At 37.9% G+C, this 22,262-nt stretch overlaps 1 protein-coding gene across 1 annotated transcript in view; it reads right to left on the reverse strand.

Annotated features, from left to right (window-relative positions):
- RHPN2 (rhophilin Rho GTPase binding protein 2) overlaps positions 1–22,262 on the reverse strand; it is a 30,997-nt gene that overhangs the window by 1,779 nt on the left and 6,956 nt on the right. Inside the window, exons 2-14 of the mRNA XM_064459544.1 lie at positions 18,432–18,547; positions 14,991–15,119; positions 11,928–12,003; positions 10,838–10,915; positions 10,020–10,144; positions 8,918–9,084; positions 6,414–6,601; positions 4,940–5,096; positions 4,344–4,463; positions 4,052–4,246; positions 3,213–3,289; positions 2,284–2,430; positions 1,267–1,422 (exon numbers count right to left, since the gene is read on the reverse strand). Of these exons, the coding sequence (XP_064315614.1) occupies positions 1,267–1,422; positions 2,284–2,430; positions 3,213–3,289; positions 4,052–4,246; positions 4,344–4,463; positions 4,940–5,096; positions 6,414–6,601; positions 8,918–9,084; positions 10,020–10,144; positions 10,838–10,915; positions 11,928–12,003; positions 14,991–15,119; positions 18,432–18,547 (1,731 nt within the window). The remainder of the gene's footprint in view (positions 1–1,266; positions 1,423–2,283; positions 2,431–3,212; positions 3,290–4,051; positions 4,247–4,343; positions 4,464–4,939; positions 5,097–6,413; positions 6,602–8,917; positions 9,085–10,019; positions 10,145–10,837; positions 10,916–11,927; positions 12,004–14,990; positions 15,120–18,431; positions 18,548–22,262) is intronic.

A 22,262-nucleotide genomic window follows, 5' to 3' on the forward strand; every position in this document is an offset into this window, starting at 1 on the left:
TCAAAATTTTGAAGATAAAAGATTACTGTGCAAATAGTTTTCTAAGGCAGACTACAGCAAGCTTTCTATGCTAATGACACACTAACTGAACGTAAGACCCTTCAGAGGGATGTGATTCTGGTATTTTGCCCGTCTGGGCTCATATACCACATTAAGCATAAAGGGACTTGCCAGTCTTTTCCACATGTTATGTTATAGTTAGCATTTACTGGCTTCTAGCATAACTGTACGATATATGCACTGACCTCCCTCCAAAGCCTAAGGAGGTAGCCCTTGCACAGGTCTCAGAAGTGGAGTCGTCTTGCTGACTTTGGACAGGTACCATGTTGATTGCAACTATGACAACAAGAGCTACTACTGTAGGACATTCTTTTGGGATACCCCAAAGGCACAGCCATCTCAGTCTTACCTCAGCTGAAGCAATTTCATTATATAGCAATTTGTACCCTGAAGCAATCTGATTATATTCTAGCCTTTTGTTTTCAGTAGCAGTTTGGAATGGCAGGTATGCAATTCCTTAATTCCAATAAGGAAAATCAACTTCTTAAACCAAGAAAATCTAGCAGCACTAAATGCGCCTTGATCACTTCTAAGGCAACAATACTTCAGTGCCTAAGCATGCCAGGGAATGTTAGAAGCACAAAGCAGTGAATTTAGCTGAACTACAGGTTCTCTCACACTACAGATAAGTTTAAGTTATTTGAGGCTTAGCTTTTTTTGATCTTGTGATCATTCTTCCTTAGTCTAAAGCTTCTACAGTAGCTTAGTAACTTTAACTAGACAGTTAAAGTCCACCAAAATAAAAAATACATGCATTAATCCGTGATCTAATACAAAAGTCATGGATCATTTATGTTAACAGTGCATAGAAAATAAGCACATAGTCTTGAATGTTCTATTTCATTCCATTATTATTTCATTGTGGCTTTTCCAGTGCTGAACAGGGTAGTATTTTCATCCTCTGGGACAAGTTAGGGGAAAATAAAACATGCCCTGAAATTTATAATGCAATTAATATAAGTAGCTCCACTACAAAAACCCCACCACCCAACCATTTTTAGGCACACAGATTGTACTTTAGCTTGCTAAGCCATGATGATTTAAACAGACTGTTTAAAACTGAACACATGCCTGAATGCTTCATATATTCACTGGTGGAGGGGGATATCTGACTACATGAAAGTAAACGTTAATCAGGGAGTGAAGCCAGGAAACAAAAAACTCTCACATATCCGATCTGCAAAACATATTTGCCTCATTACATACCATAGATGCTGTTGTATCCTGGCAACTGATAACCTCAATCTCAATGGGCTGCTCTCCCATGCTTCTGAATTTTTCCAGCACCTCATTCACTCCAAGCCACTTGCAATCCACACCACCAACTGAAACAATGTAGTCACCTTCTTTTAGGCCCATTGACTGTCAAAAAAATTTGCACAGGTTATCATCTGGAATTATAAAGGTGCATAAAATGTTTTTGCCATCATATAGTATCTGCCCTAAAGACATTTCCCTCTTAGATGCCCTAAAACCATTGTCTAGCCAGGCACGTGGAACAAAAGCGTATACAGAACATACAAACATGCAACTTTTTCATGTACACAATTACCTGTTTGAGTAACCACTGATAAATGTAATTCTGGCATACTCCAATGTTGGCTCTTTTATGTCCTTTTCACTTTTCTCCTTAAGTAAACAAAACCTGTTTATTGCTACCCTATCACCCCCCATGAGATATTTTATCCAGTTTTTAACTTCTGTTTCTTCAGTATTTATTTGTACTTCTGTGGTTGCTTCTGTCTTTCCTATAGCTAAACTGTGCTCATCACTGAATGCCGCTTTATCCCTTTGTTCCCCCCCCAAACAACAACATATTAGAAGCCAATAATAGGCTTTTTCCCTTCTTTTTCCTTGGGCACATGCTACCTTGCCTTCCCTTCCTGATCTTTATTGTTGTTGCTACTTTCTAAAGCCTTTATCCATTCTAACTTCGTGAATTAGATGGGGAATAACAGTTGCTTTTATTATTGGAGCTTTTTATCTATTAAGTGTGAACAGAGGAAGAAATCAACTCTAGTTTAATGTGATGTCAGGGATGTGGATACTCCAACATCTAAGGTGTATATAGCACTGAAAATGTGCTCAGATTATATTAATTGACTATACTGACATGTAGTAGAACTCAATAAATACTCCATATACCAGTATGGCCAAGCTAGAGCTACGTTCAAGAGACTGCAATGCTAGAGTCTGAAGATAAAATGTTAACACTGTACTTACCGCTGCTGAACAAACTGGATCAAGACAATAAATCTGTACCGGCGATCCTCCTTTAAGACTGAAACCTAGCTCTCCTGCTTCATGGGGGATGTGAATGGTACGTGGAGCTGTCCATCTCTGCTTGGCTGAGAACACTGTCAGCGGGCCCTGGAGGTAACACAGCAGCAGGCACATTGTGGTCTACTGTCATCTGTAAGTAAGCATTTCTATTTTTCTAAGTTATAATGCTTTAAGCTCATCTTATGTAGGTTTTACTCAGGTTAACTTCCAGCTACTTCCATTGAAATGGAATAGTGAGATTTATCCCAGAAGTTTAAGGTGTCTCCTGAAGTGCTCAGTCCTACTTGATCATGACTGTTCAGGTGATACTTCAAAGAGTGGGATGAGAGCAACAGCCAAGTTGTTCTGAGGTCTCTGTTAAGGCGTGTAGAATCTTTTGGCTGCAGCAGGCTCTAGGGTCCTCTGTTACTCTATTTTGGAGGTGGTGAATTGATTCATGAAACATTGCATATTCTGATCCTAACTGCAACTCCCAATTCCCTTTTCCTACTGACAGACACAGAGCCACCTGAAAGACCGGTTTTGTAGCATGCAGCATTACACATTCTGCCCATCTCCAAGTACTACATGTTTCTCCCAACCTTTAAGGCAATTATCCACTGAAACTTCATGGGACTTTCATAAGGGTTATCAGGAACAAATGCTGTACAAAGCCAATACAAATGGCACTTTTATTCTTCACTAGTCTCAAGTTGACTTACACCACTGAAGCTAGGATTGATCACTCCAACAACTTCTGAAAAAAAACCCCAGTTACTACAGGATCATTTTTTCAGGCTAAAATACTTATGTCCCTTCCCTTAGGTTAGAGTGAATTTATACTTTTTAGTAAAATGACAGAGGTCAGTCAGCATTAGCATGTTACCTACCAGCCTGCGAAAGAAGTCTTTAACTTTCACCTTGGAAAACTGAGGAGGAATTGTTTCTATTTTGTGCTCTGTTTTAGCTAAAAGAAAAAGAAAAACAAATTAATTTTCTCTCAGCTATGAGTTAGAAGACATACAAATTTATTTTTCTTGCATTCCAAGCTAGATAGCAATTTCTCTTAAATCCTTACCAGGCTGTAGAAAAAGTCATTTTTGTGGAAATGTGCATGACAAATACCTGAATTGCCTTAAAAATATCTTCAGAGCTCATAGTATTAATACAGGAAACTTAAAACAATCCACCCAAACTCAGCTATGTTATTCTCCTCTTTAATTTTTCTTTTTTGTAATATTTAAAAACAGAGCTCATTCTTTCCTACTGCTTCCAAAAGATAAAGAGCCTGGATGAGCTGGACTAAGGTAGAATAATCAATAGCAGTCAAATTGAGTTAACAACTTAGACCAGTGTTAAGAGTTGTGCTACAAGAAACAGTTACTAGTTTTCCTTGTATGATTTTCGCTTTTAAAAGTTTCCCCATTTTTTCTAGCTCATAAGATAGTCAGTAAAAAAAGCTGAGTTCTAAATAATCACCATTGTTATTTACCCCAGAAAATGATGTGGCCAGAGACAGAAACACTGTAAAGCAGCTGTAACAAAATTAATTTATCTATGATTGGGGAAACATATACGGAATCTGAACTCAAATGTACAGTATATAACCTCTACATTATGTATGGATATGTATTATATATGTGCATACATATATAAAATAAAGGCACATCCCCATGAAAGCATATACCTGTATGGTTAGATATCTTTATTTCTAGCTGTGTATACTTACGAAGGATATCTGGAGCCTGGATTAGACTGAGAAAGTCATCTTCTGTCTCTTGCTGAGCATATTTGAGAAGCGAGCGCTTATGTGCAGCTGTCAGAACCTCCTGAAGAACATCAATGTTTCGAAGCTTTTTGCACAGACCACAGACTCTTAGAGCTTCTTCGTGGTAAACAATGGCTTTGCGTAAATGTGCTTTCCCTGAAAAAAATTATAAACTGCTGGTTGTCCTCCACAGACAATAAATACAAGATAATTTTCAAACTGTATCTAGTAGCTGTGTGAAACTAGCAGTTACCTAATTGTTTTCTCTGAACTTTGTCCTTTAGAACGGTGAGAACCATCAGTCCTTCAGGCAGGTAGTCGTACAACTGGGACAAGGCTTTCTCCTGCTGATCTTCATCATCACCAGACTGCACTATAATAATTGATATAGAACATTAGCCATTACACATCTCTTGGTGCCCTGTTCCCTTACATGTATTGGTGTGTAGTTATTACTACCTTCTCTCCAAATGCAGTCAAATATTTTTACACACGTATTGATAGGAATTTCAAGTTTTTAGGACTTTTATCAGTTTTATCATCTGCAGTATAGAAGTAATACTTATATGCCAGAACATATTGACAAGAATGGAACAACTCAGTAGCATACAATGGATATAATATTCCTTTTGTTCCTGCAAAAGTTAGTTTATTGAACTTTCACATTCTTCTGTAAAGGACAAAAAAGCATGGCTTCATACCTGAATGGGAAAATGGCCACAGATTAACATATATTGAAACCCCAAAAAATTCCTTGGTCCTAGTCTTATTCATAGACCAAATTATAACTGTTTATGTGTTTGTTATTGTTATTTATATTAATATATATAGTAAACGTATGATTCTTACATTCATGGTCACACAGAATGGTGGCAACAAAGTAATGCGCCAGAGCTTTGTAATGGTCTGACTTTATTTGTGCCAGTTTAGACCAGGAATAGGGGATATTCTCTTTCACTGGTTCCTGATTCATTGCAGTGTTAACCAGCATGTAAACCTCTCCCACCTAAAATAAAGCACAGAATTGAAGTATGAGAATTTAACATTAGCTATCAGGAGTTCAAGTTAAGGGATATTATATTCAGGCTTAAGATAATTTCATATGTACCACATCAAAGGGGCAGGGGAAGAAGATAGTTAGAAAGTTTTGGAAATATGTTTTGAGAAAATTTGAAATCTCTGGTTTTTCCCTTACAAGAGAAGTAAATCAATCTTTTTACAAGAACAGCTGGAGTAAGTCAGTCAATCTATATGGTTTCAGAGTTCAATAAAAACACCATATCACTAATGGTTTTTAATTTACAAATACATCTCATCAGGTTAATTCAGCTGAGAAAAAGAGTGAAGGATTTTATTTATACAGTAGGCTTGTGCTTCACTTCTGAAACTGTGGAGTTGTATCTAGCCTTAAGTTTGTGTGGTCTAGTTAAAACTGGGCTACTATCCTTTATGCAGAGGAAATAAAACAGTTTTTCAAGCAGTGAATGCTGCTTGAATGATCAAACAACTCCACCTGGCAGAATCAAAAAATCTTTCCCCTGCAGCTAATCAATCCTACAGATAAGTCAGGGTGGCTTTACAGGGTTGGTAGGAAAGGCTTTGCCCATTTATCTAGTATGGAACCAGTTATATATATCTGCTACTCCGAAATGGCTCAGAAAGCATATTTCTGTCTTGTTGGCATACCTGATTTTTGAGGTCAACAACTTCAGCCAACTATGAATGCTACCTTCTGGGGCACAGCCTGCCTCTCCATTTTTCAGGCAAGCCCCAAGACAGCTCTGCAGCTATCAATCCGACTCTGCTCATCAGGGTCCTTCCCCCACTTACAATTTAGTTATTCTTTTGGACTTAAGCTTTTTAGGTTTGCACAACCTCCAGCTGCTGGGAAATAACAGACAGGTTGTATTCAATGCTTAACAGAACTACACAAACAAACCTGTCCTTTTGTATGTTGTTCTGTGGACAAGATCTGTACTGTTTGAAAGAGCAATATGATAAATAGCTTGCAAAAAACCTTTGGCCAGTTCACTGCCCAAGTGTTCCAGCATCTTCCTATTCAACTTCATTAATTATGAATTTAAAACAAATCATAAGAGTTCTAAAGTAATGATATTTAAATTGCAGCTATTTGCATTTTAATCTTCTGAAAGGTTGTGATTCTCATGGTAGCTTGTGAGCTGTCCCTTGTTACTTCTGGTTTTCAGTAATGGTTGTTAACATTTAGGTTTAATAAATTCTGTTACTATTACTAGAGACTGTAGCTAGTAACAGCACTATAAACAGTTATTTTAAAGACAAAATTTGAAGTCACATATTTTACCTTGGCAACTTCCTGTGTCATTTTCATTAGTGTGAAAAACTCATTGCGTATTCCAGGAAGACCAATCTGCTCAAAAACACACTCTTGAGCTTGCGCAAGCATCATTTTTACTAGTACGTTAAGCATAGCTGGGCTCATATCATAACTTGGTGTGTGAGTAAAGGTCTCCTTTAAGTAGCTTAGGAGTCCTGAAATTACAAAATAGTTTTGTCAGCATTGCAAGACAGAAACAAGTGAACTTAATTCTCGGATGTACCATAATAATAAAGACTGAAAGCATGCTTTCTAGAATTGCACTATAGCAGTCTGAAGGGATTCTTAGTACACATGAAATTAAACTGACCTAAGGGTTTTGCTTTGCATTCCCATCAAACATCTCCAGACACAGTTCTCAAAATTACAGTTCAGAGGAGCAACAGAAGCTGCAAGTTTTACGGGCAATACCTTCAGATTTGCTTTAACTGTTCTTGTGACAGACCATAAAGCTGTGCCAAACTGATTGTGACTTGTACGTGGGAGTGGTAGGCTAGGCCTTATAGGACAAGAAAGGAAAAGAAATCTATGCAACTATAAGAAGGTGACAGTAGAACCCTCAATGGAAGGAAAAAACAAAAACGTATAAACTTAATTATGAATCTCCTTTTCAGACGCTGCTAAGTGCATTGTGTCCCAACGAAAGCTTAGCTCCATCCCCATAGGTAAGCTAGAACAGCGTATTCAATCGGGTAAAATTAGATTCTGCTCTAGACATTTGGTTCTATCAACGTATTAATAATTTCTATAATTTATCAAATTAAGAAAAAAACACTAACTGTAGTGCAAACATTAAGTAACAGTTTCACAGATGAAAGCATAACCTTCAGCAAGCACGTCATCCAACTGGTTTAGTGAGTTCTACTAGCCTGCTAATTGTTGATAATACTACAAAAGTATAATGATAAGACCTCTGCTTTTTAAGTGTCCCAGCTTCTGTAATCTTACTTCTTGCCACTACATCTGTTTCTGGCCATGGTGTGCTGCATTTTCCTACTACCAGTCTCTGAGATTTTTTTAATTGTTTTTATCTACACTTGTAACTTTTAACTTACTAATATGCCCTTACACAAATTCAAATTATGGCCACCTCTGCCTTTTTGCACCAAAAAAACCCCCCAGACTTGCCAGGCACATCCCAAGTACTGACGAAGTGCCGTACTGAAAGGAACTGAAAGTACAGGGACCAAAAAAAATAAAAAACACCAAACTTTTTTTTTGTTGTTCTCAACATACTTCTGCTATGCGGTATGCATATACACACTGAGAGCTTTGTTGAGGATAAACTCTGTGCAACATTTTGTATTCAGCACCGAGAAATGGTAACACATACCATCATGTCTCTACCAACATAATGAACAGTGTCATGCAGCCATGCACTGGTACAATGAAATGCCTCCTGAGCACATTGCTCTGGGGCCCTGCAAAGGTACTATGGTAGCAAATGATGCATTTCAATTTGTGAATTAATTCTGTTCCATAAAGATGCTGAATGAAATGAAAAGCAGTGAGTTTTTATTTGCAAAATGGAAGCAGGAGCAGCAAAATGGAGAAATTTCTCAAGTACTGAAATTTCTTTTAAATGAAATACAAAGGTTGAAATCCAGTTTATTAAATAAATGCGTGAAGAAATATTATAAAATCTTTTTGATAGCTCTGTATTCAGAAGAGGAGTTTTATGACAATTCAACTCTGTGGTCCACAGTTTGTAGCTCATAAAGCTACCCACAGAGTGGAAAACAACAGCCACAGACTGTTAGTGCAGAAATAAATCCTACAGTACACATTAATTACATAGGTCATGTCTTTAAGCATTATGTGTAACGCAGCTGACATTTACAGAAAAATTAGAACATCTAGTTAAAAAAAACCCAACACACAAAAAAAAGCTTCTATAACATGGGATATGATTCCCTTTACTAGAATTTGTATTTTTCTTCACTTGGGATAGAGATTGGTTGATTAATTTTGAACCTGTTTGCCTTTAGAATCTATGGACAATACGTAGTCGACTTCCAGTGAATTGCAAATTTCACTGGAAAACACAGTAAGATTAATTTTGAAGAGACCATATGGAAAAACTAGGTTTTCAGCCGTTTATCAACCCTTTAAGTTGTTTCTTGTACAGATTTTACACCAATGTAACATCACTGAGGTAAAAGCAGCTATGCTGGTGAAACAAAGGATGAACAATGAAGCAGTTAACATTAGGGCTATTACTCGGGACCTTTGAACTGCAGTTCATTAATCGTTAACCACAGTATCCACTGTCTTTATCTGCATGTTCAGACTACAGTTCCAGGTTTTGAATTAAAGCTTCATCATCTCAGCTCTTCATTAGGCTTCCTGAATTTCCCTATTCCTCCTTTTTTGTGTCACGAAGCAGGGGAAAAATGCAGAAATCTGCAGGATGTCAGGATGAGATTAGGATCATTTGCACAAAGACCTTCCCAATATTTTTAAACTGGTACCTGCAGCTCTCTGAAAAGCATCAACAGCATTTTCAAGTCCAGCCTGGGTCTGACGATTGCATCTTGTTCCAATCTGGGTGTAGAGGGCTCCAATGTTGAATAAAATACTAGCTTTTTCAAGCAACAGATTTTGCTGACACACTGGGACACCTGTGAAGGAATCATACCTCGGGAAGCAGATATCAGAAGTAGTGTTAAGATTAGCTGAGTCCATTGAAACAACAGATATTTTTATTGTTTTTTTCAAAAGGGCAGTGGAATTCTTACAATTGTTCTGCTATGGTGAAATGAAGGTGAACAGAAATACCACTATGTACTGTGAGGACAACCTAAGTGCTGCAAGCCAGAGAACAGCTTTATCTGAAGGTTAGTTTTTGGCAGGTTTTACAGCAGTGCCTCCATAAGCATATTGTATCTAACTCAAGAGCACCTATAAAACATCACAGAGGCTGAGAGTATGCTGGGTAAGTATCCATAAGTGCTGCTATGTTCTCGTACTTAGATGTTGCCAAAGATCAAGCATTGGCAGCATGGTCAGATCCTCTATAGCTTGTATTTTGAACTTTCTTCTTGCAGTTATGACTAGAAATCTAACAGTTCCTCTTGGCTGCATGGTAGTCATCTTTTTTCATCATAAAAATAAAAATTCAGATTTCAGAGTCAAACTCTGTTTATAGATGCAGTGAACACTCCACTTAATTTATTATGCCACTCCTTCTCTCTTCTGGCCCAAATGATCATCTTAAACTGGAAGAGGGGAATTAAGGTCTGACCCATTCCCCATCTGCTTCGTACACCAAGGTTCAGAGTCCAGGAAACATCTGCAGTTATCCAAAATGAAGATTATTTATTCTCTTTTTCCCCTTGTGTTAACCTGTAGCCCAAATCATAATCTAGCCAATGGCTTCTCTCTAAGCATGAAAAGGGTATATTGTATTCAGGTTTACTCTTAACATTGAAAAAAAAAATTACAACACCCACTGCAGGGAGTAGGGGGGAGAAACATGTGACATGCTTAAATTTAAACAGAAGACAGTTAATGATTAACAGTGTTCTGAAGAAAAAAAAAAAAAAAAAAGACAAACACAAACTACACACTTACCATGTAAATAAAACTCCCATGTGCCTGGTGGGTGGGAAAAATCTGTTCTCTACATAACCAAGTTGAAGGAAATAGCTTATCAACATCTCAATGCCAGCTTCATCTCGACTAGGAGTGCGGCAGGCCTTAAAATACAATAGATTAAAGTATACTCTGTTGAGTTACAGAATGAATACTGAAACACCAAGGATAAAGCTCTGCTTCCTTTGGACTTCTGCATATCATAGAAATGTGTGCAATCTGAGAACAGTAAGCTTAAGGCCATATAGATGCATTCCAAATAGTTTTTCAGCTGCACAGAAGTAGCACATAACCTTTAAGGAAGCAAAGAGTATGTGTTTGGCAAGTCTCAGAGTTAATTAAGGAAGCAAAAGGGATCTGTTTGGCAAGTCTGACAGTTGATTAAATAAAGATTGTAGGTATTTTATGAAAGCTACGAAGTTTATGGTTCTAGTAAATACAGGAAACAAACAATAGTTAGAAATACTACGATCTTTTACCTGATATATTCACTTCAACACTCGTCCTGCTAAATTTAAAATACTTTATAGTAAAAAAAGTAGATAAGACAAATCTTAGATCTGCAAGATTTACAAAGTTGTGCCAAGAGCTCAATCATTTTGCATAGCTTCATCCTATTCTTCACTGTTCTTTGCTCAGATTGTAAAGCTCTTGGACGATGGAGATTCACGTTCCATATCTCAGAGATGAAGTCAATAAGAATATGGTATGCTATAAGTAACAGCGGCATATTCCAATTCATACAAATGTTATTTACAACTGTAGAAGACCTCATGATATGCCATACTTGGACTTACTTGTCTCAGATCCATGAGATCTGCTATTTCATCTTCATACTCAGAACTGTCTTCACTGTAATGTTCCAAAATAAAGTCCTAAAAAAAAAAAAGTAAAGAATTGAAATATCTAAAATTAACCTAAACTATTCATTAATTTTTCTTCTGCAGTTGCAAACAGTACAAAATTGATTCAGTTGTGATTTGCATGTTATGTATTCCTTTCCGGTCAATAGTATAGGAACATATAGCAATGAGACTATAAAAAGACAATAGCATTAATAATTTGATTTGATATCCAAGACAAGAAATTTCAGTCTGGTGCAAAGGAACCAAACACCTATTACATCAACTCCAGTGGGTGTTTAAAACAACAACACTTAGTGGTTTTGAAAGGGACAAATGAACCCTGTTAACTAAAATAACAAGGGAATCAAGTGACCACAAAAACTTGTTAACAGAGACTGCCAAATTCTTGTCAGCAATCCCACTTAAATTAACAAAGCTGCAGTGGCATAAAGTGGTACCATAATCTGACCATGGAGATTAACCCACAAAAGTAAAGTCAAGACAAATGCTACAGTGACATAAGATAGTGTACCACAAGATAAAGTCTACGCTGCACAATACACAGCCAAAAAAATACAGAAGGTGGCTCAAACAGGCAGTAAAGTATATTAGCCAACAAACAAGAAGTGTTAATGCTGCACCACTGCTTCCCAACTGAGCTAGCTTGGCTAGTGCAAGTTGGGGTATCACTGCATTATGCTGAGTGAAACCTTCATTCCTACTTCCTTTCACACTTAAGAGTGGTAACCAACAGTCTTACTGGAACCAAAAACTGTTGAAGGAATTTTTTTTTTTCCTCTTTGGTTTAACCCTATCTCTAAAGTGGGATTTTCTGTAACATCTTCTGACTCTTTGTCCTAGTCAGGTATTAGCAACGACCCAAATAACTGCTGGTTAATTTTTCAACTTGTGATCTCAGTTTTAAGGCAAATTAAAAAAAAAATAAATTTGTACATAAATTACTTCTACTTCTTTAAACAATTCTGAAGTGGAAAGTTATTTCTATTAACTATTCATTCTGAAACGTGTCTTTGAAATTTACCTTGAGGGGGACTGTAAAGTCTACTTCTTTGGTTTCCTTCAGGCCAAGAGGTACCAAGGGAATGCTGAAAGTCTCTCTATGGAAAAAACAAAGAGATTCAGAAATGTTTATTTTCTGTTTGTCTGTTGATAAGATAATTACTTCTGTTTCATCTGAGGACAGAACCTTAGTATGCTGATGGGTGTTCAGGTAAAAGGTACTTAGTTTAACAGTTCCTCCCTGCCCAAGAAAGTCTGCTTAATGGCCAAAGATTCCTTAAGAAGAGAGTGAGGAAAGCTACTTGCCTGCGCTTTTTTTTTCGTTTGAGCCTATTTTTCCTTCAAGGAAAGAAAAGGAGACTCTCAAAGGCTGTCGTACTGCAATTTTGCTCAACCTTTATACCACTGTACAAGTTATATGGACAGAAAACAGCTCCAGAGCTGCTATGAGATCTGCCACAGTAAGAGCTATGGTAATCATCAATAGTTATCATCAGTATTTTACATGCTGCTAATGGTTTCATATGTAGAAGCGATGTGTGTCTAACGCAGGGAAAAACAGGGCCAAAGTATACCAACTTTAACAGTGAAAGGTCTAAGACTAGGAAGTCTGAGAACTACGTAGTTTATAGACCATGCTAGATGTTAACCTCTAAACAAGTCAAACTCTAAAATATCAAGGGGCAATAACGGTGAGAACTGACTTTAAAAAAATCTTATCCTCAAGAGAATACATATCTGTATCACAGACTTAAAACTGGATCATATTAGTAAACAACACTAGCTTATAATAAGACTATTACGAATTAAAATGCACCATTTATCCCCCCAAAACTACATATACTGCTATTCCACCAAGCATATCACCCAATTATAAAAAAGAAATATCACAATTTCTTCAAGATACATAGTTTGTCAAGTGGGTTTAATAGATCAGTATTGGGCATGATAAGGTTTATCAGATATTTAACTTTTTCCTGAAAACAACTGTTTGGCTGTCTAATCATTGTTTAGAGCATTCGATTACCAACTACGAAATCCCATGGGTGTAATTCATATATGGCCTTATCAGCAAAGTCAGCAAAATCACTTTCTTACTGGTAAAAATCTTATCTCAGGAAGGTGAAAGTAGGAATGCAGCTTCCTCAGCAGAGGAAGAGTCCTTAAACTAGTTGGCACAATCCTGAAAGTGGCTCTGCTAGCTTGAAAAGGACTTCTAGGATGCAGAGCCAAACCACCACTGCAGGTAGTACAAATGACTCATTTCTGATGAGGCTTTTAAAAAAAAAAAAAAACAAAAAAAACCCAAAACAAAACCCACACACAAAAAAACCACCAAACCACAACACTTTTACAACAGAATATATCAAGACTTTTTCCCCAAAAGGAAACGAGACACATGCAAAAGAAATCCTAACTTACTGATATAATGAATTCAAATACCACCCACAGTCCCTGTAGACACCAGCATTTAAATAGAAATTCAGTTCCTTTGAATGACAAGTTTCTGAGGTGCCACACCCATGCAGTCAACATCATGGGGACACTGAACAGTTAGGGAGGTGATCCTGGACTTCCAGAACAGAGCAGAAATAGCATCATGCTTCCCAATCCAGCTGAGATGCGTGCAAGTACTGGGAAGGCCAACCCTTCAGATTGGTGTAACACAATACAGTGTAACCTAGTCATGTGGGTGTGGCCTCACGTTGATGACTATCTGCACAATAGATTCAGAGAGCAACTATTAATAGCTATTTGCCATTAAAGGCTGGAGAGCAGTTACAGAGGGAGCAAGTTATTTTAGCTGATGGAACATAAAAAGCATTCAGCTTAGAATGAACAGCATCAAAAAGGTAAAACACCATTCAAAACAGATTGGAGAAGCAGGATCAGGAGAGAATAAAAAGCATACAACTGTCCAGCTGCAAGGCTTCTACCTGCCTTGGGGCCTGACCTACCTCTCACCCTTCATTACGAATATTCTTTAGCTAAAAGAAGAAATAGTACTTCTGGAGTGTTTCACTCATTCCCCCAGCCATAACTTTCATACTGCTCTCTATGCTAGCATGCATCTATGAAGACTGGTAAAATCTTGAACAAAAAATATTTGCGCATGAAATAGTTGTCAAAGTTTGATGTGGGGGTGGATGGCAGGAACTTTAGGGTAAGTTTCTTTCTGAGAAAAATGAAACACAGATATTTTGCATCAACCAGCATTCAGTTGAAAGATACCCCTCTAGAAACGTGCTTAGCCCTTCTCCATTAAGAATTCCTTGTAGTCCACATGAAAGTTAACACCTAGCTGAGAATAGTGCTAAGAGGGACCCAAAATTATACCCCCCTCATAAGAAGTGCTTTAATTTGTGTCTTGAGCTGCTATTGTTAATCAAATAGTAAACATTTAGTTTTAGAAGCAACAAGACATCTAACTGATACAGAAATCATTGTGGTATTCAGGCAATGAATAATCTTTAACTTTGAAATTTTTCTCTTTGAGGAAATTTAAAGTTTAGCATGCTCATTAAAGTTGGAAAAATACTTGGAAAAATTCCAACTTCATCTACTAAAAATTTCTGGTTTAGCCAGCTAATTTATGGATTTCTATCACTGAAGTGCACACCTTAAAGATTACCTAGCATCTGCTCTGAGCTCTAAATCAATATTGGACTTCTATTCTCCAGCTAAAGAGAGGACTGTTATATGCACTGCATTTGGGAGCAGATATTACATCACTAGGTTTGCTCACTCCAGAAGGCAGTGAACGAGTTAGCCATTCTAGTACTGGAAATCCTCCTGGGTGCCATGTGTCTCCCCATAAAGCCCCAAGAGTTTTTCAAGTCTCACAGTACTCTCCTCCACGAAGGAACTCTCTATCTAAGGATTAGTGGTACATACCTTTCCCAAGACAAATATGCAGACTAACCCTTAGTCAACAAAGCTACCATCAAATATGTTCTCTTCCTATCAAGCTCTCTGTTCTTTCACGTAATTATTGTCCAGCGTTCACATTCACCTAGAAACAATTTTGTTTCCAGTGGTAAACAGAAGATCTGTTAATAATTGAGTAACTTAGCTTTATACTTACTCTGTGTTTTGATAAACTTCTACTGAGATATTAAGTCCTTCCAATTCCTCCTTTAATATCTGCAGGTCTGAGTTTACAAAACTCAGTTCCAGTAGTACCTGCTCTCGGACTTTGTTGTTGGTGGTTGCTCTGCAGAGAGAGAGGGAGACATAGGATCTTTTTGTTGCTGAGGAAAAAGTTTTGTACATAAGCTTGGTTGAGCCCCTTGCTAGCATTCTCAGCATTTTTAAGATTTTCTTTTAGCTCCTTAAGAGACGATAAAAGACCTCATGTTTCAGTGTGTATTAGGTTTTTCTGTCAAGAGAGAGCCTGGGATAGTTTCCAGATAACAGCATGCACACACATAGATTTGCTATGTGCTTTTTTTTTGTGTGTGATTAAGGGTCAGGTTTATTTTCAGATACATTATTCAACAAAACTAAAGCATCTTAAATGAAGTCTCTATCCTATCTTTGGATTATGTGATCTTTTCCTAGAAGATGTGAGGGTGAAGGCGAGGGGGGTCAGGAGATATTTTTTCAAAAGAGACTCCTCCACTTTGTAAACTGAATAATGATCTGTTGAGACTACAGATCTATAACCACAGATGTGAGTTTAAGGTAAAAGGCCTTGATCCATAACCAGGCTTAAGATACTGTACCCCTACATTAGAAAGTCCAAATCATTCGACAATAACAAACTTATTTTGAGTTTGCAGCATTTTGCATTTACCTTTATTTTAAGATAAAATTCACCCTCAAATATTTATGAGCAACCCCCTCACACATCTAGGCTCCCCTTTGAACAATCCTCCAGTTTTACAGAGCAGCTTGGTGAAGAACTAGTTATTCCAAGGCTAAAATGCTAAGCTGTCTTCATATTATAAATACGCATTACCTGTGAATTTTCAGTGCTGTACTTCATTGAATACCTGAGATTGCTTAGATTAAACCATGTTCATCTGCTGTCTGCATAAGCCAAACTGGACACAAATACAGGGGGCAGTGGATCTTCCTTGATAAATGCAGCACCACCACCAGTTATGGGTGAGCTTTAATGCTAGCAGCATTTTAATTACAATGTTATTAAGCCTCCATGTTTGGTCTAGCTTACCATCCTTCATAGGAAGGATTCCCGTATCTTTCTCAGAAACCCCAATGGTCCATCCAGGTGAACTTCCCTAATATAGCTATAATTGCTTTCAACATCCATGCCCATTTAGAGTTAATTTGATTACCTTTTCATGTTGTTGCACTGTAGACATACTTTGTAATGACAAACAGCAGAAGACAGCAAAAGGGGCAACATGATATCCTTGAGATCCACACAACTCTACCCTGAATTCTGTTTTAACTCAGAACTTCCAGAGAAAAAGACAATGAAAAGGAGAGGGTGACTTTCAGAAGTTCTAAAAACAAAAGCCTTTGCACGATACGGATCATTTGTTTCAAGCCTAGCATTTACTTTCAGCCGAAAGTAAAAAAACTTGCATTTCCAGTTTTTTCTCAAGCCCTGTTGCAGGAGGCTCCCTGTGGACAGCAATTGGTTTGCTTCTTTTAGAACCTGATGAAATGCAAATAGAAGCTGAAAACATAAAGCTCATTTATTTATGCTTTTCCCTTAGGAGACTGTAAATACTTCTAGTCACGTGAACTATCTTGTGGTCAAGTTACTTTTAAAATTGCTTCTTTCAAAGAGCTAGCAAGTTTTAGGAGTCTAACAGGTGTAAATTCATTTTAGATTTTTAATAACTTAGAAATAAGTCCGATCCTCTGCTCTTCAAATAGGCTTTGCTCCCACTCTTGTCAATAGCAACTTCAGTATTTCAGGAGTTAATATTGGTATCAGGAGCCGAACTTTAAAACATCTTTAGGTTGAATGTTAGATTAACCGGTGTTCACATTAGATATTGCTCATCCCCCTAGCCTTTCCAAACACTCCTCCCGAGTTGGCATGCAGAAACATCTACTGAATGAACAGTGTTCAGTTTCAAAAGCAAAATAATTTTGCTATGCATACAAGAGGTAGCAAAAGACCCTAAGTCTTACTCCTTAAGTCAACTACCAGAAAACACCTCTGTCACAGAGGCTAAAACTACATAAGTTTTGGATCTGTCACCTCTCTTGACAAGACTGGAGATAAAGGCAAGTGACAGGCAAAGGGCAACCTATCAATTAATGGCAAGTTTAAGAAAAGTGAATTTATCCAAGCATTTTCACTTCTCTAGTGGAAGTCTATTGACTGTTTTGTTCTCAGAAACCCATTGTTCCTCCAGTTCCAGAGAAACAGACATAACAGAAGACTTGCAGATGAGTATTGGGGAAATTTTCAGTTCTCCTGTGTAACAGAGGATAGATTGTTGGAAAGCTACAGGACTGTTTGCCAAGCAGTTAACCACGGGATGTAATTGCCTTATGCCAGGGTCAACATTAGGCTATTCCTAGGGGGACAGCCACGTAAGAAACTGTGTCTTAAAAAAAAAAAAAAATCATTTGATGGACAAAATGTAATAGAGAAAAGGCAATGTCTCTCCCAGTCACCTCGAATTGTTGGAGAATTTGGTGGCAACTGTAACTCAGTTCAAATTAGATGTATGCTAGCTGCCTACTCCTATATCAGTACAACATGGAATAAATAAGGCAGCCGATGGTCCTGTCCACTGCAAAGCACAGACCTAACGAATCTTGGAAAAAGCATAGTGACTGTGAGAAACTGTGAACTAAGGTATTGTTTATTAAGACTTATGTTAAGCTCAATGTAAAGGTTATGCGAAGAATACCTCCCAGGCATGCTTATGCAAGATAACCACCAGATGTCCAAACTTACCGACAGAGATAGGACAAGCAACCCCATATCACCAGGAAGCAGGAGACGACCCCCTAACAACAACTGAAGCATGCGAAGAGTACCTCCACTATTTCATTGAACACGGAAGTAAAGATGTATAAAGAGAGACTGTTTGAACTGCTCAGTACGGTAGTTGGCGGAGCGCAGACTCCCCTGCCGTCCAGCACTGTATTTGCTCATATTCTACTTGCTACAATTAATAAAATTCTAATTGGATTATGATCCATTGTGGTCTCAATTTATGACAGTGACAATACCTTTATTTGATGCAAGGTGTAAAAAGGACTCATTCCATTATTCAGCAAGATTCACTTGCCATTATCACTAGCAATAAAGCTGATCAAACAGAGCAACATAAGATAGTCTAACATTCAGCTCATTTGCTACAACACAGCAGCTTTGAAAGTGCACTTTACAGCAGGTAATAACTCTCTAGAGCTGCAGCATTTAAAAAACTCCAGGGAGATTCACAAAGCATCCAGCAGTAATTTATGCAGCATGTTAGGGGAGCAGTTAGGCAGACTGGTAAAAAGCAGTAGCTAAGAGTAATTTAAAAATTTTTTAAAAAATAATTTTGTTGCTCAGGCAAGATAACTAGGAAGTAGCAATACATACCTTAAAAGATTTTCAGCACCAGCTCTCATTCTTACTGCTCTTAAGATCTGTTGGTTTAGGACAGCTCTTTGATTTTGCAGTTTGCTTCGACCAGTCTCAGCAAGAGGATTACATCCCTAGAATTAAGGAAACAAGGGGTTTTGTTGCTGTTGGAACAGAGTCTGGAAAAGGAGTAACACTGAATTCAGATGAACTTTAATGGCATGGGTTCTGTATGAATACAAATTAACTACGCTGACATCAGAGATTAAAGACTGACAGTGTTTCTTTCCTCAAATATGGTCATTAAAAGCAAGAGACATCATGACCAAAGCATGCAACATTAAAATCCAGGCAGAAAATACTTGTTTTAAAGCTTATGTACACATGTGAGTCAGTCTGTTCTCCCCTAGAAATCTTTTAAAGCTTTTTTCCAATTACAACCAAATTTGACAGCGTGTTACGAAGTTTCTGTGGGTTTCATAAAACCAGTATCTGGCAAGGCAGAACTCCTATCAAAGCTTCTGCTTAACCTTTGCAAAAATTTGAGAGTTCCGTATCGGGATACATGCAGGCTTGAAATACAACTCTATCAGAAAACAAGCTTTGGTGGCACCACTACTCACAGTTTTAAGAACCTTTCTGAGGATCTCTGCTCTTGTTCCTTCTGGTGCTCAGACCTTCAGCACGCTTCCTACCCCTCCTTCCCTAGGTGGTTCTCTTCATATCTCAAACTTATTTTTGGCACAGTGCTGCTTACCTGCACACCCAGGAAATGCTCTCTGATCTTTAAGTCTGCCCTACCCTAACCCAACAGCACCTTTGCATACTGCACCAAAAATGTAAAATATGAATAAGCTTTCTAAGAACTTCATCTGTGTATGTTCACAGTGCCAGATGCAATGATTTATCCGCCCATTCGTTCTTCTCGTTACCTGTTGGCCTAAGATAACATATTGATAGCTCCGTATCAAGTAAGATGGGAAATGGTACAATATGAGATAGGATAAGGTATGATATGGAATAATAGAGCTTGACAGGGTAAGATAATGATTATACCTTCAGAAACTCATCAAATTAAGCCCTTAAAAAGTAAAGCATGAAATTCAGAATTCACAAGAATGCTCCTGTGTACGTGCATACCTTACACAAGCACAGGACTCAAAACTACTGCAACCCGTGTTTGGGCAGGACTGAGCCATTGTACTCTGGTGAGCACTGATAAGCTCTATGTTCAGAAATCACAGTATCATTTAGGTTGGAAAAGACATTTAGGATCATCAAGTCCAACCATTAACCTAGCGCTAAATGCTACACTTACTTTTTCATTTGCATATCATTAAAACATTACATTAAACTTTACATGAGGTAGCATTTAATCAAATCCCTGGGAGATTATCCGTACTCAGTTTCCACAGCATTTGCAAGAAAACACAGTGTCTCTTTTTGTGGCCCAGGATCACTTTTCTGGCATACCACAGGATAATATTAAAATAATATTAAGAGACCACTCTGTTTTAAGGCTTACCCTTAAATATAAACCATGCCCTTTTGGTTGGCCTTGCTGGGTAACAAAGCTTATCAGGGTCCTACTAGATCATTCATTACACAAGAAGGAGGCTTGGATGTCTCTGATACAAGTCTTCCCTCAAGTACTCCAGCCACTAAATTACACACTATTTTGGACCTCTTCCTCTTAGTTTTGTCTAGAAAAAAATTATTTTGGTATAACAGCATTTCAAAGTCTCTCAATAGGCTCTAATTATAAGTGGTCAGGCAATGACATACCAGCACAACAAAAGCAAGTATTTAAACAGAACATGAAGTTCTAATCATCTATTTGAAGTTTAGTTCTTATTTGGGTTGGCAAGTGAAGGCAAATTGACTTGAAAATAGAGAAATTAGCTGATCAATCCAGATTACAGTAGTTCAACTGAGCAAGCACATAGCCTAATATTAATAATTTTAAATCCATAGTTTGAAAAGTTTCTAATAAATAGGAAAAAGTGACAGGAAGCTTGTGCAAACATTTTCAGAAGCACCATTTGCCAGATGACTAGAATAATTTACTGTTGCATATTTTTTCAAGTTGCAGAAATATTTCTGGATTGAAACACCAATTACAACAGAAGGCCAAAACTTGAGTGCACGATATATACTCTCTTTGTTGAGAAAGCACAGGCAGCAAGCACAGTACATAGAAGATGAACATCTTACTGGAGAGGACATGCACACATAGCAAACCCATCATTCCTCTCAGATTAAAAGTAATCCTTTAACTACCAAATACTTTATGCTCCTTTACACACATTTATACACAGAGACACAAGCAAGACACACTTAAAGGTACAACATGGTCTTGTATCCACAAGTTGCCTCCTGCTCTTAGCCTGTTTCTTTTTCTAGGCTGCCGCTGTTTTTCTTTGCTTTTTCTTCACTCCGTGTAGTATAATCTTTCTCCATTACTGGTATTCGAATCTTCTCTCCTTCCACTCTATCCGTGCCAATTTTCATTTGAACTTTGCTTTTGCATTCAGTTTGAATACTTGATTCCCATCCTAGGCCTTTCATCTCTATATCCCTGTATATGTCTGTTATGCTTTCTTCCAACTTCTTTCACAACCACTTAGTCCTCCCTAAACGTATCCTTGCCTTGCCCTTGTCTTCATTTTCTCTGTTAAAGCTGCAGCTTCTTTCCAGAACTCTCTGCCCCTCCTGTGTCCCAAACGAATTTCATGGCATCATTCAAATACTTCTTTATAGCTCTACTTCTGGGATCTTTTTCAGGAAGATCAACTGCCTGATTCCCAAGCCAATGAAGCTCTGTATAAGTGGTGTGTTTATTTCAGTGGACCTTTGATCAAGCTCCAGCCCAGAAATCAAACAAGCTCCCACTGAACAATGAGTGCAAAACTGCAAAGATCTTAAACTCTGTACAAAGAGAAAAAAATGGCAGCAATGTCCCCTGCATTTCTGGACCAGCCACTAATCTCTGTATGAAACTTTAATGCAAAAACAGCCCTGGGGCCTAAGAGGACAAGGCACTAATAGACTGAGGCATCCACATCACTTCCAGCATGCCTGGAAGTGCTGCACTTTTGTCTCCCTGATGAAAGGCTTCTTGTGGATAGAGGAGTCTCTTTTCAGGATAGGCTCACCTGCTGCAAGCACATACCTCCCATTTACTTCTCAAGTCCTATAAGGAACTCATATTTTACCTTTTGGAAAACGTTGCTTTTTGCACCTCCTGCACAGGGGATGGGGCCGCTCAGCTACTTTGTGTTCATTTGTGGGCTTAAACTCTTTATTTATAGTCGAGCTGCCAGAAAACTGATAGCGAGAAGTCTGAATAGAAGACAGCAAAAATAACCCATATCTGCAAAAACACATGGGAAATCCACCATCTGGGGAAGACTCCCCCTCATGTAAAGCACAATTGCTATGTACTAAGAAGTTATTTAGCAGGCAGGTCCAAGCAAGTACTTCATTTTGTCCTCCTCCATGTAGAGATACCTTTCCCAGACAGCATTTGTGTTTGGTTCACATTTGGACAATCCCAGGAATGTTAACGTTCAGATCATTACAATATCTGGCAGCCAAACTTCCCAGTGGTTTCCACACCTACTGTTTCATTTCTCGTCAGCAGAATGCTAGATGCTTTGTTTAATTACTGTTTATTTCTTTGCCGAGCCAAGACAACTTGGGAACAAACTGGATTTTACCCTGACTTATATGCTATCAGTAAATTATTAATTAAATACCAACAAAAGAATGGTTATTACTAAGGAAGTTGCAAAAATGACCACGCATGAAGTATGATTTAAGCTTTCATTACATGCTTTTGCAGGCTGG

This window comes from Phalacrocorax carbo, chromosome 8, assembly GCF_963921805.1.
Source record: "Phalacrocorax carbo chromosome 8, bPhaCar2.1, whole genome shotgun sequence".
Lineage (NCBI taxonomy): Eukaryota > Metazoa > Chordata > Aves > Suliformes > Phalacrocoracidae > Phalacrocorax > Phalacrocorax carbo.